This window comes from Drosophila pseudoobscura, chromosome 4 (assembly GCF_009870125.1).
Source record: "Drosophila pseudoobscura strain MV-25-SWS-2005 chromosome 4, UCI_Dpse_MV25, whole genome shotgun sequence".
Taxonomy (NCBI): domain Eukaryota; kingdom Metazoa; phylum Arthropoda; class Insecta; order Diptera; family Drosophilidae; genus Drosophila; species Drosophila pseudoobscura.
The window spans coordinates 26,537,240-26,557,014 of record NC_046681.1 but is presented as its reverse complement, the minus strand read 5'-3'; the positions used below and the strand labels follow the sequence as shown (position 1 = coordinate 26,557,014).

The window sequence follows — 19,775 nt, the reverse complement described above, 5'->3', positions numbered from 1 at the left end:
TGTTTTCCTTCAACTTTTCTTGGCTTTTGTTTCTTTAAAGAAAAAATAAACTTTTACTCTGCCTTGTTTTACACCAACTATTCGCCGACTACCATATAATTTTGCACGCTTCTAAGTTGGGAAACGTAAAGCCCCACTAATGATTTCATTCATTAAAAACAAAACAACCAATGCTCTTTGTATTTAGCTCGTATTTATGTTCATAAATGCCGCCAGGCGAACAGCAGAGCAGCTGTTACGCCTCACTTGAGAGCCTCACCTTGATCTTGCCCAAGCGTTTAAGTTATGGGTTATTAAAAAACAGAGAAAAAAGGCACGAAATAGCCATAACAATTAAGGGGCGTACAGAGTGCTATAGAACACAACGGAACGGCAACGGCGACCGAACAGGTTGGGCTTTTTTGAAAAGGAAGTGCAAGAGTCAGGTTGAAGTACTCTGTGCCACTGACTACCGCATTCATTGAATGTATAGTTTTCTACTTATAGAGAGACATTGATTCGTACACCCAATTGAGTGGGCGATCTCACTTGGTTTCAAGGCACTCCATAAAAAACAAAACACTTCCATCAATGCGGGCGCATTTGCACAGAGAGCATCCGAAAGATACTTGAACGATCTGCGTCGCAGAACAGAACCCCAGATACAAACTAACGAATACATTCAGGCTGAGATCATCTCGACCGAGAGAGGGATAGAGAGAGAGTATTTGTCTACTACGAGAATCGGTTTTATTGTGGCTTGTTTCACTTAAGCAAATAACAGCCACACCAACGCATACGCAGCCTTTAAAATCTATATCTTAATGCATAAGGTCGATCTATCCCAACCGGTTTTTCACTTCTCTCTTTCTCTCTCTGAGTATTCCTCAGTATTTGTATCTCTCTCTCATTCGAATATTTGCATTTTTAATGACAATAATATGCCGTGAAATTGTAAACAAATTTCTGATCATGACTAAAATACGGCAACAATGAACACAAATCTGCTAACCGTGCCTGAATAATGATTATGAAAAAAGCCGCGAATTTTATGCTACCCCCAGAAATCATGACCAAGTGGCATCGATTTCATTTAAGTGGCATAAAGAGAGATGATCGAGAGAGATCGAGAGGGAGAGTGCCAGAGGGAGATTTCTAAATAGAGATGTAAAAACAATTACGGGGCGTATGCGCAACGAAATCCCTGAGCTACGATTGCAACGGCAAGGCAGGCGGCGCGACGGGGGCGTAATCTGTTTTCGAAGCAATAATTAAGCAAATCAGATGCCGCCACTGGGAATTTCATGGGATTTCAACAGATTGGAATTCTTCTTTTAATTCATTAAACATTTGGCTTGTATTAGTCATTTGATACGAATATTTTTATTTTATTGGACTATTTATTTTATCTATTTAATCATAAGAGTATTTGTAATAAAACCTTTATCTTTCTTAATCTTTAGTTGAGTGAATTTAATCTATTTCCATTTCTATTTGATTTGATTTCTTAATTTATTGACATTAAAATTACTGTAAAGTTGTTTAACTTGACTTTTTATGTTTGTGCATTTAAACCCTGTATTTATCGTTTTTTCTCTTTTATATAATATTGTTGATTTGTTCCTTAATTACTCGTAAATGAGTGAGTGATTAATTTATGTTAAATTTCGCAGTTGAAAATAATTCTTTTAATACGAATAGCACTTGGGGTCGAGGGATATATGTTTATTAGAATATTGACTTATATTTGAAATTATATATTTTTCTACGATTACGATGTTTTGAACTGAAATCTTTCTTAAATTTAAGTGTCTGTCTTTTTCTTGTTCACTTTTTTATTTTTATTTCAATTTTTTTTTTGTAGTTTTTGTTATTCCTTGTCCATTAATTAACGATAAAAATCAATCAAAGTCCTTGCCACTCTCTCTGTTGGTTTACCCTAATCTATTTTCTATATATCCACCACAAACAGATGCCGCCAGAGCACCATAGAATTTTAAAAATCATTAATTTTACAAATTTTTCCTTTGGATTTTTTTGGAAACGGAAGTCAACACACGCCATCCATCAAAGCCGAATTTGGGTGTTGCCCAAAAGAACGGCTACGGCTCACAGACAAAAAACATTCAGCAAACATTCTTTTGTTACAAATTTGGTCTAGTAGCGAAATTTATTGTGAACAGCCGAGAGCTGAAATTTCCATTTTGTGTGACAGATGCGGCAGTTGAATGGTAATTAATTATTATTTAATGTTGGCTTGTTTCGGACTCGGTTTCGGGGCTTGGGGCTTGGGGATCGAGATCCGATGGAGTGACGAAATCATGGCCATGACAGCAAAGCAGCAAAACAGCAGAAATTGGTCAAGAAGCACAGTAAACTGTGGGCCAAAGCACAACACTTTTCGGTCAAGTGGCTTTTGGCCCAATGCCCGGACTGTGTTAATGAAATGGCCGTCTGTGATGTATGATAATCATGAAGTTGGTGGTGCTGCTGTTTATTGATTTGACCAAGTTCAATGCACGCAGCAGTTGCAGCCGAGTGCTGGCCAAATTCTATAGCTGCCCACATGGGATCGCACTGGGATTATTGCTGACTCTGCTGCTCACAACATCTGCTGGCAGAAAGGCCACAAAATAAGCTGAAATATTTGCCACGGACAGGTGTCAACCGAGAATCCAGCAGTCACGCAATGAAAAGTCAACAAAAAACAAACCCCCACGAGAAAGACCATCAAAAAAGATTTATTTATGCAAATGGATTCTCCCTCCAGTCAGAACCAAACTTGACTGCAAAATAAGGAAGTTTTCAGCCGAAATTGGGTTGCCTTTTTGGCCGGGCTGTAATTGCAGCAGACTTCCAGTTAAAATACATTAATATTTATAATAAAAACCATGTTCAGTAATAATTATATTTACACACGGCATGCCGCAAATTGTTGGCTCGGTTACACTCCAGCAGCCAAAAAACCATCTACCAAGCTAGCGGTGGCGCCTCCATCAAGTCCAAGTCTTGGCCGCAGATTAAGCCGCAAAAACAAAAGCCTGGCTAATTGCCTACCCGGTTTCAATCGATAAAAGAGCAGGCGCCGGAGCAGGAAAAGATTTTCATTCTTGAATAATTAATCCATGAATTATTGAAATGCTGATAAGTCAGCGCCAAGGAGTATCTTCTTCGGCTAAAATGAATATAAATTGCAATTATGCTAACTCCACCAAAAGTTGGCATAACTTAAAGTTTGATTTGTGGTTTGGATTTCTTTTCTTAGAAGCCTTCAAACCTGAAATACATTCTTAGGCATACATTTTTGTATTTCTGTATTTTGGTGGCACACTATTTTTAGTTAATAACAAAAATAAGCTCAAATCTAAGTCAATTTGTTTTTGTATAATATTCTTATTTTCAATTTTTTCTGTTTTTTCTGTTTGAGCATTTCCAATTGGCTTTCATCGGCTTATTCGCTCCCCCTCGTACATGGCCCTCATAACAAAGCAAACGAGAAATAGTACAAAAAAGACCTACATACAAATAGAAGCTCAATAGGCGAGGTACCTGCATAGATACATTTGTATCTACAATGCTATTACGTGAGCAAAATGTTTATGACTATAAAAACAAGAGCCAAAACCAAAGCCAAAGCCAAGACAAACGAATTATAGATGGAACTTTGGTTTCCTTTTGAGCTTTAAGACTCTGCCGATAGATTGAGATTCCTTACAGATTTCTGTAGCTGCTGATATTGAGATTCCTTAGAGTTTCACAAAAGCCACCGATATTGAGATTCCTTCAAGCTTTTAGAAGCTGCCGCCAGCAGCCGAGACTCGTAATTGCCTATAATTACCAGAGGCAGGCACAAAACAATTTAAGATCCGAACAAAAGCAGATAGAATATCTACAGGCCAGAGCGGGAGTAGAAAACCACAAAAATCCATTACGAATGCGGAGACAAAACTTGTGTGCCACATGAATCATGCGGCGGCGGCGGCCAAGACCAAGTCCACACAGCCCCCATGTGGGCCGCAACAATGTTTTAATGGCAGATACAGATACATCTAACTGTAGCTCAGGCTATATCTAAACGGATGTTGCTTTGGCAAATATGCAAAAGCGGGAAAAAGAAAGAGAAAAGCCCAGCCAGACAGACAACAGAACTTGCTTTCAAATGAAAGTTGTCTCCAGCCGACAGTCCGATTTCATTCCATCTACTACATATACTCGAACTCGAAGTCGTACTCGCACTCGTACTCGTACTGGTATCCGTATGTGGAACGACCTTTACCTCATAGGCTGCCACATCCTCCTTGCCGTAGATGGCAACTGGCGACGAGTTTCGTGGGGCAAACATTTCTCAATCCCTTTTTGAACGGCAGCAGGCAAAAACATTCCTTGCACAAAAAATATTCACTTATTTTTTTTGGTTAATTGTAAAACTTTAACTTCTTTTTTTATGGCACATTTGAGACAGACGCCCACCAAAAAACGGTTGTTGTTTTTGTTTTATTTTTGGTTTCTGTTTTTTTTTTTTTTTTGTATATAAATTCGTAATGTTTTTTGGGGGCGTTTCGTATAATTAATAATACACTTGAAATAATACTTTATTTGTCGGCTTTTCTGCTATATTTCCTCTATATATTTCCGAGTTTAAGGTTTTTTTGTGTTTTTTGTTCGTTGCTTTTTCGGGTGACTAGTCTTTTATAACATTTGGTTTTTATTTTCTTCTTTTTTTATTGCGACTTTGTCAAGGTCGTGCTGGGTGTTCTCTTCGGTCTCGCTCTTGGAGTTCGGTTCGTTGTATCTTTCAGTGCCGATTCATTCGTTGCGGTATCTTGTATCTTTTGCTTATTTTTCCACTATTTTCTCTATCACTTATTTCATCTTTTGCCACTAATTTTTCTGTAATTTATTAAATCTTTTTCCGCTTCTTTTTCTATAATTTATTTCTTCTTTTATGAATCTCTCATAAAAATATTCGTTGCACGTTTTCGCTGCGGGCTTTTGCTAATTTCTTTTTTACAACAAATAAAGCATAGCTTAAATAATTATTCAAAAAATATTTCTTGTCGTTTTATTGCGGTTATTATCGTCGTGTGTTGTGTGTGTTGCGTTTTGTGTTGTGTTGTGTTGTGTCAGCCGTTGTCGCGTATCGTTTTTTAGCGCGGCTCAAATGAAACTGCCGCGATTCCAACAGGCGGCCAAGGCACACGACGCGTTTGTTGTCGTAGACACATATCGATATTGAGTTAACAGAGAGCTTGAGACGACAAGACAGAGAGACAAGACAAAAGAGCGCGGACACAGACTGCGGACTGTCGACTGGGCAGCCGGATTGAGTTTTTGAGAGACACACACACACACACACACACACGCACACAAACACACAACAGATTTGGTAGCACGCACACGTATCTCTTAGATACTCAATCTTCAAACTCAGTTCGCGCTGGCTTGTCTCAGCGGTCGCGCTCATTAATTTGCATATTTCGTTAAGAAAACCAAAACAAGAACGAATGCCGAGGCATTCATGAGACTATGGGATACCCAGTGAACAGATTAATTGATCGAGAAGATTCTTTAAGAGAGAATATTCTCTGAGAGTAAAGATTCTATAAACATTAGCTCAATATCTTAAGAACTTTGGATGCTATGGACATTTAAACTATATTTGAGTTCACAGACAGAAGGAAAGTGAAGCCATATCTAATGCTTTTACTAATCTGTTTATTCCCACAAAACCGAATACACCCTTCTCCTCTGCGATTACCAGGTACCCCCACCTAAAAACACGTTTGGATAACAGTCCAAAAAAAGGCGATCGGATCGTTGATGCTAACACGCGATTCTCGACACAAAAATCGAACACAAAATGTACTTCAAATCAATGCAACTTCCAGAGGGGCCAAAGGAGGGGGACAGATCCAGAGCGTATGCGATTTAGTGACTCTCGTAATTAATCAAATGTCACTAGTGGTTCTGTCACCCACGATTCGCTTTAATTAGTTAATAATCTGCATATATGAATAATCAATAGTGGAAAGTTATCAATACAGATCGGTCCATTGTAGTGTTGTCTGTCTGTCTGTCTGCACTGCCCACCGAATGCAATAAATTCTCGGGCAAACAGATCCATATTCCACACTGAAGGAATTGTAGGCGTACACGTTCCCTCCAAATGCCGTATGCCGTATGTTGTAAAATGAAATTAGGCAAATCAACAGCAGCAGCAGCAGCAGATACTCGTACTTCGGGTCAGCCAAGTGGAACACAATTTAGTGGCCATGCGGATAGATAGATAGATAGATAGATAGATAGATAGACAGATAGATGGCTTTTCCGTGGGTCCGTCAGAGCCCGTTCCAGATGTAGTCGTGGCTATGGCTAAATAAAGCCATAGAATTATACGAGATTGTTGCAGAGAATATATTTATGTATATGGAGAATATCTGACCAATCGTTTATGACTTATGGCTGTGCTTCATTTGGGTCTGCGTCGGAGTGCTTTTCTGCGGGTTTACACGTTTGGGAATATCACGTAGTAAATTATTGCGAATTTGGGAGATTGGAACTGCCAACTTTCTGACAACTTTAAAGTCAAGTATTATGAATCAATTGTTTAATCAATGAATGCAATCAGTAAGAGGGGAATATATTTGATATTTAAAACAGAAATGTTGCACTTTCTAATCGTAAAGATTCATTTTCTGCTTAAATTTAGATGGAGAACCACATTATCTGTAGTCCTTAAACGTAAAACTATCCTTACGACAAGATTTGTTGAAGAGTGAAGCCTTTCTTAGAGTATTTGAGAGCCTTTCCTCATTTATAATCATAAATCTAGGCTGCGATGTCTTTCCACATCCCATAGTCATAATTTTCCGACACATTTCCCCACAGCCAAAACTTAACCCCATGTTAAACCCATTTTGACCCCCCCTCCCTAGGCATGCCCCACCATAAATTGCGCTTTCATTTCAAGATCTCAAGATCGTGATAGTGTCAGCACGCATAAACTTGACGCTTTAGGCCTTTCGTTCAAGTGCAATCATAAGCCCAACTATTGCACAAAGGCCAATCAAAAAGGTAGCTACCTTTCCATAAACAACTCGCCGCCACACACAACAGGCAGCACACAACACACAGCAGACAACACACACAAAACACTCGACAAACAACTAGACAACAGCAGAAACGACAGAAAAGAAAATCAATTTGCATAACACAAATCAAGTGAAATAATCAGACATCACAGAAAGAGAGAAAGAGAGAGAGAGAGGGACAGAGAGACCGAACCCCAGCCCCGAGACCAAATCCGAGCGCTCGAACGCATTGCACCGACAGATTGACAAACAAAGCAAAAGCAAGCACATGGGGAAACGAGAGAAGGAAATAGAAGACGAAGATAGAGAGACTCTATCAGCGATCTATACTCTGAAAGATATATAGAGAGTGATCAGATTTTGATGAATTATAAAGTGTAGAACATATCTCAAAGTCTAAGGGCAGATGGAAGATATAGTGGCATGATTGGCATCATAAAAGACAGATATACTTAAGCCTAATCGTTCTCCTAAGGAAACAATCGATAAATCACATTCTTCTAGACAATCCATCTTCAGAGCATAGCAATCCATCTTCATCCACTCCACTCTTTGATATACTACCACAATTGTTCCCAAGATAACATATTCCATATAACATAAACGTTGGATCAATCGATCACCTGATTATAATGTAATGATGCGATCCTTGCTCAAAGACTTGTTTGCTTATAGTTCCCTAAAAACCACTATACCCTCTGGGAGGATAGGGTATAAAAATAGCATAGTTGACATACACCTCTTCTCCTCTGTCACCTTACGGCGGCACACCCCCTGCTGTCATCCATCGTCCCCCCGCCCCGAACCATTCAATGGGGATCCCAAATTGTGCAGCCAATTTCTTTATCTTGTGCCATGGCCAAAAGAAATGCCTCTCGCTCTTCCAGTCGCAGTCTTCACTGCAGTTGCCTCTTGTTTATGGGGGAAAGTTACCAGCGACTTGCTCTGACAGATGCTAGGCAGATAGATACATAGATTGGAGCTGGGGCTGAAGCTGGGGCTGGGGCTGGGGTTCGGGTTTGGATCCGGGGGATCTGTGGGTCCCGCCTGCATTCGCCGCATATTCAAATGAATGCAGACGCTGCCTGTTGCTGCTGCTGCTGCTGCTGGTTGTGCCACTTGGCTGCCTTTTTCCTTTGATTTGCGCCGTGAAAAATTGCTGGACTGAATGACGTCTGGGTACTGGGGTACTGGAAGACTGGTAGGCTATCCATCGTCAATAGGGGCTACCATTGTATACCCCCTATATAAAGCTATTTATCGCCATTACCATTGCCTTCCCACCTTCTTGCAATTTGTAATTAAAATACTTTTTGCCTCATTGTCATTTTTGGATTGCATTTACGTTATTGCTGCCTCCTGCCCCTGCCTCCTGCCGCTGCTGTTGCAATTGTACAATTTTCAAATAAGTTTTTGTAATGCAAATTGCAAATCGAATTACTTTTGTTCGTGGCTGTCCAATGATGGTGCGGATCTGATATTGTGATCTGTGCTTTTGTTCGCAAAAGATCTCCGTGTGGGCATTATAATTAATAATTATTATTTATGATTTATTTTGTGTAATGCTCTGGGCGTTGCAGATTAGATACCGAGTATCTGGCAACTGTGGGGCTGGCATTTGTGGGGCGGTTGCAACAAGGCAGGTTGTTGTCGAGTGGGGCAGCCTTTGGGAGAATAGATTGCAATCTAGTATTTAGCTCTTAGCTTGTTCAAGATTTGGATAGGTCAGTCTCTTGAAGGTCTTATTTGCCTGATGGTGTGACCTTTTCTTAAACTGAATTGTTTGAAAATGTATCTTACATTGAGCATCTATCAATTGCAAAGTAGTGACGATAAGTACGTTCTTCTAAGTCTTCAGTTTAGGACCTGTGCACAAGATTCAGTACTGTTTTCAGCTATCTATGGTATGTATCCATCTTTCTTGGGCGCATCCTTACTCCCAAGTGATGATCGAAAAGTGGGAAGAAGAATACCTGAGAATTTCACAAACAACATGCATGTAGTGTGCACGACGAAACACTTTAATGCTCGTCGCAAGTCCCGCTGATGAGGTGGGTTTTTATACCCGATACTCAAAATGAGTATTGGGGTATATTAGATTTGTGGTAAAAGTGGATGTGTGTAACGTCCAGAAGGAATCGTTTCCGACCCTATAAAGTATATATATTCTTGATCAGCATCAATAGCCGAGTCGATTGAGCCATGTCTGTCTGTCCGTCTGTCCGTCCGTCCGTCTGTCCGTCTGTCCGTCCGTCCGTCTGTCCGTCTGTCCGTCCCCTTCAGCGCCTAATGCTCAAAGACTATAAGAGCTAGAGCAACGATGTTTTGGATCCAGACTTCTGTGATATGTCACTGCTCCAAAAATATTTCAAAACTTTGCCCCGCCCACTTCCGCCCCCACAAAGGGCGAAAATCTGTGGCATCCACAATTTTAAAGATACGAGAAAACTAAAAACGCAGAATCGTAGAAGATGACTATATCTTACAGAGCGCCAAATCTGAACCAGATCGTATAATTATTATAGCTAGAATCACGAAAACAATTTCACTCTTTCTCGCTCTGTCTCACTCTAACACACAGGTTTCATGGTCGGTTTTGCCAATTGCAAAATATGAGTTCAAGGATCTGAGAACCCATAAGAGCTAGAGCAACCAAATTTGGTATCCACACTCCTGTGATATCGGACCTTGACCGTTTCATGTCCAAATTTCACCACACCCCCTTCCGCCCCCGCAAAGGACGAAAATCTGAGGCAACCACAAATCTCAGAGACTATTAAGGCTAGAGTAACCAAATTTGGTACACACACTCCTTTAAGATGCCACTATAAAACGTATATCTCAGAATTTCGCCCCACCCCCATCCGCCCCCACAAAGGACGAAAATCTGTTGCATCCACAATATTGCAGATTTGAGAAAACTAAAAACGCAGAATCATAGATAATGACCATATCTATTAGATTGCTGAATCTGGATCAGATCAGATCATTTTTATAGCCAAAAGGAACAAATCAATTTGCAGTGGCTACGCAGCGCCCGACGTCACGCTCAGACTGATTTTCTGTCTCTCTCGCACGCACTCTTTGTCGTGTCGTTTAATATCAGCGGCGTCTGCCGGAGGAGGGCCATACTGACTTAGTATCGGGTATAACCGTAGAGTTGCGGTGTCCGCAGCAACTCACAACGTTCCCCCTCGTTTTATTTTGTATGGTTGGATTGCTCTGTATCTATGTATCAGTTGTTCGAGATATCTTTAATCTATAAATATAATAAAATATATATCCTGTAACTCCAATACAACAATGAAATAAGTCCTTCCTGATCTTAAGTCCACATATTGCCCTGATTTGTTATTTGTGATATTTAATTCTTTAAAAAATACCACCAATTCTTCCACGAATTTAATCGATTCTCCTGCATGAATGCATCCCTCCATCAATCCGATTCCGTCAATCAAACGACCACCGACCAGCTTTAATCTGAGCTCAAACCAAAACCACTCAACATTTCAATCGCCCGTGTCAATCAATCCACCACGTCATTCATTCACTCACTCAATACTGATGTGGCACATGCGCAGGTTGGTCAATCCATCAATATATTGGCGAACGAATTAAAAAAGCTCTCTCTCTCTCTCTCTCTGTGGGGCGATGAGGTAAGCAAGTCTCCACGATCTGCGATCTTCGGATCCAATCATTTACAAACGACTGAAACGTTGCCGACAATTTTGATTAATTGCATAAATATCTATGAATCCTACAGATGCAATTTAATGTGTTACAGCAAATAACAGGTTACCAGCCAGTCGCTGCGCCTGGCCATCAATTAATACGAAATCAATAAACCCATTCAAAGAGCGAGAGAAAAAAAGAGCTAAGACTAAGACTTAAATTACACTTTAATGTGGAGATGGGATGTGGTTATGTGGGGTGTCTGTCGGGTGGGAAAACCCCCTTCCGTAGATAGTAAAATATGAAACATAATTCAATAATAAAGCGTTGCAATTTACTCTCTCGACTCTCGGCCAACTCTTGAACTACGTGACAAGCGTGATGGCCCTCGGCCGCGGTACGAAAATCTGGGAAAATCTGCTCATAAATTCACAAGCGAAAAAGCGAACCCCACCGAATGGAAAGTAGGAAGAAAATGCATTTTCCAGAGTGCCAGGAGGCCTGCTCTCGAGTGTCAAAGTTGATGAAAGATGCTGGCCGTCCCCGGGCTGGACAGGGGAGTGCTCTTTGTGCAGCTTCAATCTCCACTAGTCTGGGTCTGGGCTCTAGCTGTGGCTTTAGTTGATTTGAAAGTTTAATCATGTATTAGTGTTGGTTAAGAGACTCTTTTTTTGGGGGTCTTTTGTTGGTTATTTTATTGGTGGCACGTAGTGCGCTCTGTAATGGCCCCGCAATTTGTCTAATGATTGCTATTTGTGCAGAGAGTCAGGCGCTGGAGAGAGAGGTTTTCTTTTGGTTTTTCGGCCGATTATAAGTGTTAATTATATGGCTTAAACTTCCGAGTGTCGGCTTTTAAAATGGTTTTCGGTGTAAGCTTCATTTAATTGACAGACAAATCGCGGGGTTTTGCTTGATTTGGTTAATGTTTTTAGTTTTGTTGTGTTTTTTTTCGGGTTGTAAATTGAAAATGATTTGTAGCTGCTTTCGGTTGGCACTAATGCCTTAATGTGTGGGCTTTAGTGAGTGATTACTGTGGGAAGACCTCTCGGTCGTCAGCTACGCTAAGACCTCTTAATGGTGCAGTCCATTGCACTTTAATGTCCTCTCATTCAGACAAAACTTCGATAGTAATAAGATCAAGTAATATTTAAATCAAAAATTAAATTTTTAATTACAAAAATTAACCTTTTATATACATATGTATATATATTATCTTTTAACAATTCATCTCCCTGATTCTTCATTTTCGTACACATTTTTAAATCTAAGTGCACATACTAGCAAATACTATAATTTCAGTACTTATTTCTCAGATTTCTGAAAAGGTTTTATAAAAATCGATTGCTCAATTCATATTTCTTCATAACATATAAAGAAAATCTACAAAAAATCCCCATCAAATCTCTCCCTTTCCTTCACTTATCCCATTACAGCTCCATCTCCATCTTTATCGGGATCTTTAACCCTCATCATTATCGCACTTCATTTGTGGTCGCCGTTGGTTTGCATATCAATTACCCTCCTCCCCCTACCCTCTCTCGTGATGGCCCCATTCAAGATATTGATTACATAATGCCCAGATACAAAAAGAGAGAGAGAGGGGAAGCGAGAGAGCTAAATATCAATTTCGTGTGGTCACAAAATGCATTTAAAGATTTAATTATATGGAGAGTGGAGCATTTTATATTTCCATTTTCATTTTTATGTACTGCTAAATGCTGCAGAGGAGTGGAACGCGTTGTGCGGGGCACTCTTGTGGCAACCACTCGAAAAGAAAAAAAATGCGTTTCAAATCGTACCGACGGGATACGCCCACAGCAGAGGAGCACCGACACTGGTGGCCGATAGTCGCGGGGGAAATCGGGTGGGGGAGACAGACACACCATACTCTGCAGTTCCATATGTTGTTCCACACACAAAAAAAAAACCACAGCAAAATGGTTAAATCTCAGCAGCAGCAGCAGACAGAAACAGCAGTTGCAACGCACTTAGCCAAATTGCTACAGTTTGACAACCACCAACAGCAGCAGCAAATAACAACAAGAAATCTAAAAGATATCATCGAAGACGAAGCAGAAGATACTCTTGCAGATGCATCATTTTTGCCTTTTAAGACTTACGGTAGAATTTTTAGAATATACATTAAACTGAGGGTTTCTTGAAATTATCAACATTAATATAAAAGTCTTTCTTTTGATTTTTAAACCATTTTTTCTATGATAGATATAAGATAGAATATTTTAAATTGAATCAAACTTTGGAGAGTAATGTCCATTGACTTTTTTAACATTTTTCTTTTTATATATTCCCATCTATATATTTTCTATTACCTATCTATTTACCTCCTTTAATACTTGAAAAGTCTCCGAAATTCCCTCATCTCATAAAAACTCATTATACCCCCCCTAGAAAGAGTATTAAAAAAAACTCCGTAGTACACCCAAGCGCAAAAGAAGTGTTGGCTCTAATAACAAGTGTCAGTCGTCTGTCTGTCTGTCAGTGACTGCCAGCCCCCAAAATCTGCCCACAGTTTGCTTTGCTTTGCTTTACATTGGTTTCAATTTTTCATGTTTTTTTTCTTGTTTTCCAATGCAGTTTTCCTTCTTTTTTTCTGTGTTGTTTCGTGCTGTGTTGTGGTGATAAATTTTAAGTACTTAATTTTGTGGTATTAAAATGTTTCTTGAGACATTACTTATAATTTGATTAAAAGTCGGCACAAAAATCATTGCTAAAAGATGATAAACAATTTCCGGCATTTCATAAATTAGAGACTTTGTTTGATGGCAAAAGTTCTGCCCACATATGATTGTTTTTTGGGAGCATTCTTTGTGTATTGTTTTTTGGATGGAGGGTACATTCATTTTAGATGGAAGTTTGAGCGATAGAAAAGTAAGGGAAGATTAGTATAACACGCAGAATCAATATATGAAAGGATCGGTAAAGGATGTACTGGATAAATACCCATCGCTAGAGTATCATTCCGTCATTCTCCTCTCAAGATATGATTCCATCTTTTTAGATCTTTAAGGAGAAGGATTTATTTCCAATTTCTTTGTAATTTTGAGGTTTCTGAGATCTTTCTTATTAAATCGCTGCAGTATATAGGAATCTGAATGGTTTAAAGATATATATGTCCCAAAAGAGTACCTAAATCTTCGTCTTAAGCCTTCATTTTCAGCCCATAATATGTATAATTATAAATTTGCCAAATCCAAAAGCCAAGTGCGAAACGGCGCACATTCCGCCAACGCCCCAGCCCAAGTCAAGTGTTTTTTAGTTGCTTCTTTGTTTCCATATCAGAAACTATTACAAGAGCCATAAAATATAGCATAGTGGAAGCCGGAGACCAAATGGATTTCCAGTACATTTACGTGTATCTCAGCGGGCGGCGGGCATAAAGATTGCTTCGTAATTCATGTTGAAGTATAATTTAGTTTTTTTTTTCTCTGCTGGCTCTCAGATATTTTGCGTGTTTTGGCCTGTTTGTTGTTGTTGCTCTCTGTCTCATGGCCAGCCAGAAAGGCGATGTCGGGCGACGATTTCCTGAGCTCATTAAGACCTCCCATTCAAAAAATTGGCACCCAGACAAAGTTGGGTTTGACTGAATGAACGACTGACTGACTGACTGAAATACTTTCTTTAATTAAGATTTAATATACATATATATATATATTTGTAATGGCAAAAGGAAGTTATTAAAGTTAAAAATATAAACCAAATTTAAGAGGGTTTTGAAAAAATGTCAAGAGTAGAGTTCTTATTATCGTTCGGGGACTACTTATTTCTGATTTGTGTTTGTTTTTCGCTGGTTACATTTTATAGAGCTATTAACTTATCAAAAACCATTGACAGGCAATTGGGGCTGTAAATGATATCATGTCAGGGTAGATATCATTATAAAAGGAAGCGATTTATGGAGGAGATACCGGGTGCGACCTTCTTTTTGTACTCCCATTGTGACGATTCCAACGGCTATCTTTTTTGTATAGTAAAAATATTTAAATATTTTATTAAAAGATTTATTCATTAAGAACTTGTGATAAAATGTTAGAAAAAACTCATGATTCAAGGCAAGGTAGAAACAGATCTTTCTTAAATTCCGTTTGATAGATTTTGTTTTGTAAAATTCAAAATATTTTTTATAATTATAACATTTATTTTTAGCAATTATATCATATAGAATTATTTTTTAAGATTTGTACATTTATCCTAAAAGTATGCTTTGCAAATTGTAGGCGATTTTTGAACGTTTTTGTTTGCCAGAACACCCCTCACTGTGTGGTGTAACATTTACCCTTTCTGCTTAATGTAATATGTGTACTTTTTTGTCACACAAGTTCACACTTTAACCCTCATTAAGGCCGCCAGCCAAGCCCCATGTGTGTGGTTTGGCTGCCAAAAAAGCAAACCCATCCCAAGCACAGACCCCACACAGAGCCAGAGCCACAACAAATAACTTTCAAACTATGCAAATCAGATACAAAAGCAACAAAAAAGAGAAGGTGTTGGGTTGAGATAAACTCTTAACACATTCTTATACGATGGAATTACTCATTTGGGTCAGAGATGGCCAAGATTCAGCCAGCCAACAAACCACTCTGCCTTGCCCTGCCCTGCTCCGCTCTGTCCGATGTATCAGATTAAGTTACAAATTCTTCAATGAGCCATAAACAACAAGATTTAGTAACCTCAATTTGCATATATTCGTACCCGTACTCGTACTCGTATTTCTGGTAAAAAGTTGGGCAAACTGCAGTTTCTTTTGGTCTGGTTTTGCATTGTCCGACATTGGTCCGAGTGGGTGGCCAATAACCAATAAAGTCAACAAATTGTTATGCCTCCGTGGTGATTATTTTTACAGCTTGTTAAACAATCCAATTTGGTTGGTTGTTGCCTACCAGAAAAGTGCAACAAAGTGAGGAAATACCATATAAAACGAGGGGGAAGACTTGCTTCATCCGCTGTTAAAAATGGAAGCCCAAAGTAAATAATACTATTTTTGATTAATGATCAAGCTTTGCTCTTTGGACATTCAGCAAAATGGTTAATAGAAAGCTTAGACAGAGGCCAATCCCCGAAAATAATGTTTTATTTATGATTTCTATGGCACGCAATGCAAGCAAAAAGGCATAAAGCCAAACAAAATTCAGTTAAGTAAAGAACAGCAGAGGGAGAACCCTGAAAGGAGAATCAAATTCGTTTAAGTCGAGAACAGAGAAATTCACTTGGAATTCTTTAGAAATAGAATCAAAGCGAATACTGACATCATCCCAAGTATCTTTTGCGTCTCAAAGTCTGACAAATCTCATTAGAAATGCATTTGCAAAGGCAAAACAACAAAAACGGCAGCAAAAAACCTGAAAAGAGCTCGAAAAATAACGAAAAAAAAACCCAAATAGATTTAAGGTTCAATTCAAAAAATCCAACTGTTGGTTAAACACTAAACTCTAGAGGAAAATATGGAAATTCATAAGCAAGTGGGCAGCGTATAAATGATTTTCCAAAGACTTTTCCCTCACAACTTTGTGGGCGTCAACAGCTAATGGAATGATAAGCCGATAAACAGTCCATTATCATCCGAAAAAAATGCAAATGAACCCGAATCGGATCTTATCGCCACTTAACCTTTGGGCGGCAGCCTGAGAAAGTCAATCTGTCAAAAACACACACATAAATATCGAAAATCGTTGAGCTGGGCTCGTCTGTCTCTGGGCTCTGTTTCGGTAGCTCCACACATACACAGACACCCAAGAGATACAATATCTCAGAGCTTGCTGAAGTAAAGCAGAACGTAAAGGCATTTAGGAGTGCCGTGCCCCATACATCAATCAATTTGCCAATCATGTGGGTTGGCTCCGAAAAGCAAAACAAAACGAAGACAGAGATCTCGGAGGAAACACTAGAGAGAGGGGAAACGCATACGATAAACGAAAGAGAAGGTGTTGAAACTGTAGGGGAAAATAAATCACTATTTATGGGGTGCTTTAGTGACATAACTAGAAGAATTTCAAATCGTTATTATATACAAATTTATGACAATAATTTTGCATTAATATTTTATGCAAATTTCTTATAAGCTTTTTCTTTGTATTATTTTTTGAACTGCAAACTACAAAGGTTGTGTGCTAACTTGGATTAAAGCCTTTCCTTAATCCTTTCTATGTTCCTGCATAGGAAATTGAATAAAAAAGTGCAGAATCTCAGTATATTGGTTACACTGATATATTTCAAAGAATATATCTAGGATAAATCTGAGATTTGCATTAATATACATTAGAGTTCTTCTAGTTTCTCCTAGAAAACATTTAAATTCCTAAATCTGAAGGCCACAAATTTACCATAAATACATGCATATCTCTGCCAAATATTTGAACACATTCATATGCAAGTTTTTTAAGTAAATTTGACAACTTTTTTGGCACTTGCCAGCCCCGCACCAAATGTCAGAACTTGAAATGGAACTTCAAAAGTTTTAATGCCGAAACAAAATGCGCATTGACCACAGCACAGCACAAATCAAGTTTAAGTACAGTACAACAACAAAACTAAACAAAATTATGTAGAAAAAGTAAACAGCAACACTAACGACAAATGTTAGTGTGGGCTGAAACAAATGTAATTGCGCGTGTCGAAATGTGGAACAACAAAAACCAAAAACAACAAAAAAATACAAACACAAAAGAGAAGCTAGAGGTGGAGCAACAGATCTACACTCAGGGAGATACAGATACTCCAACAGAGAGCCATATATTAAACGGATACTCAACCAGAGAGCAATAGATACAAATACTTAAACAGACAGACGTATAGATACACAGATACACCCCCAGACAGACAGACAGACAGCCAGCCAGCCAGCCAGCCAGTCAGTCAGTCGCTTGGTCGTCATTCTGCCTACAACTTTTGCGATTCTAAACTTTTGATAAATTTATTTGTCTGCCCGGCTGCTCGGAAAAACAATTGAATATTTTTGCCGGCCGGCTTTGACTTCATTTAAAATTCACGAAACGCAACGAAAACACAAAAAGAGAGAGAGAGAGAGAACACAAAACAGAAGACGGAAAAAAAGAAACAAAATAAATGAATGTGCTCAGTGCATTTTAAAATTTCTCAATGCGAATGGGCATGGCCTGGCATGGCATGGTGTGAATGAGTGACACGCCGCCAGGCGGCAGACAAGCAGAGGGAAGAGACGGAATGCGGGGAATAGATACTGAAGAGAGATAGTAGGTGAAAAGTGTTAACTACGTTTTCATGGTGCGGTTAACGGCGTTCCACGATCGGCCACAGAAAAATGCCAAGACGTGCCAAAAAGCCCCCTCCCGCCCCGCCCCGCTCCACGCCTTTTCTGATCTCCTGTCAAACGGATTGCATAAACGTTAAAGAGTGGTTTGGTTGCGAAATACAGAGAAAGATGCAGGGAAATGTGGAAAGCAATGAAGGGAACTGCAGAGAAAGATTCAGAGAAATGCAGAGAGCAAAAAGCCAGTAACTGCAGAGAGTAAACATTTTGTTGCTTAAGCCAGATAAACTGTTGCAACATGTTTAAGCCATCAATTTGGCGGCTATAACAAAGTTTAGCATTCCCCCCCTTGGGGGTGTTAGTGCTCGTCTTAGGCAGTGCTCGTAAAAGTGTCAAACAGACAAGTGGATGGTCTGGAGTGGAGAAAGAGATGTGGTTCCCAGTCGGGGTCTTGGGACTGATTCCGGGAGACCCACTTTATGGGCGTCTGCTAAGAAAGAAAGCAGACTCCAAAGAAGGTAAATAATCACAGAATGTTGAACTGATTATCGGTGTACAGACAAGGATATGAAATCCTTCATTGCAGACCGGCAATGAGTGCTCCCAGAATGATGCGATTTTGGGAAAAATTATCCATTAGAATACATTTCTAGAGCCCACTATCATATCACATTTTTCAAAGGCTTTAGTTTCAATCGCTTAACTCCAACCGGGCATTACGTATACCACCTGTTGACCACTTCATTGGTTTATAAATATTGCAAAAATATTATAAAAATAAATGCTTAGGTCATTCGCAGCAGGCAGAAACTTTTGCCCGTGAAAGCTTATCAATAAACTGAATAAAAATCAAGAACGAGAGCTTTTTTACCATGCTCTAGGCCAAGTCCAGTTCCCAGACCAGTCCGTAACCGAAACAGAAACCGATTCGGAATCAGAGTCGAGTTATTTGAATTTGTAAGGCACACCTCGTGCATATCTAAGGAATAATTCTGCAATAACTGGTCACGTTTTTCCGGTGCTGGAAATTATGCAAATCACAAATCACATATCGCTTTGCGGGGGCGGAGGGCGGAACGCCTTAGAAGGGTGCAAAAAGGCAATTGATTGATGGATACAATGGAACGTTGCATGCAGCCATGAGGCGTGAGGTAACTCCAGATTGCAAATATGTACATGACCTCCGCGGGAGAGCTCCAGCCATGTTCTATCTATGGTACAGATAAGATTGGGGGTGGGAGGTATTCTTAGAGTGGGGAAACTACTATTGAAAGAGATGACTTATGAGGGTGCAGTGGCACTGCGCTATTGGGTTCTCATTCGAAGGGGAGAAGTTCCTTAAAAAATGTGCTTATAGATTTACTACCTGGACGATCTGCATGGTATGGTTATCGGAGAATGTTAGGCACTCCCTGAAGTATTATCGGACGATTCTCTGAACTAAAGCCGGATTCCTCCAACTGTTCAACTATTAAGCACGTTCTTTGAAAAGAAGTACTTTTATATTACTTTATTGATAATTGACAATATATAAAGCAATTTTATTGGGATTTTTTGAGTTTAATACCATTCTCATGTAAACGTCAAACCATTCAACAGCAACATATTTGTCCTATTTTATATTATTTTCCTAGATTTATCACTCCTTTTTTCTCTGTAATTGGCACCTCTGTACTACGTTTCAGTATTCCCTCACTAGTCCAAAGAGTCTCGTCCAAGAAGTTGGTTTGAAATACAGAAGGGAGTATAGCAGATCTCATAGATCTTACAGAACATAATCTATGGATTTG

General features: G+C 39.3%; 1 protein-coding gene across 12 annotated transcripts in view; it reads right to left on the bottom strand.

Moving 5' to 3' along the window:
• Wdr62 (WD repeat domain 62) overlaps positions 1–19,775 on the bottom strand; it is an 80,729-nt gene that overhangs the window by 13,720 nt on the left and 47,234 nt on the right. The window contains exon 1 of one of the 12 annotated variants that reach the window (XM_033381009.1): positions 4,256–5,242. The exons of 9 other annotated variants lie outside the window; for them this stretch is intronic. In XM_033381009.1, coding sequence (XP_033236900.1) covers positions 4,256–4,321 — 66 coding nt within the window. In that variant the 5' untranslated portion in view covers positions 4,322–5,242. Of the gene's footprint in view, positions 1–4,255; positions 5,243–19,775 lie in introns of those variants that run through there. 2 more of the 12 variants (XM_033381011.1, XM_033381015.1) reach the window with 2 other exon arrangements.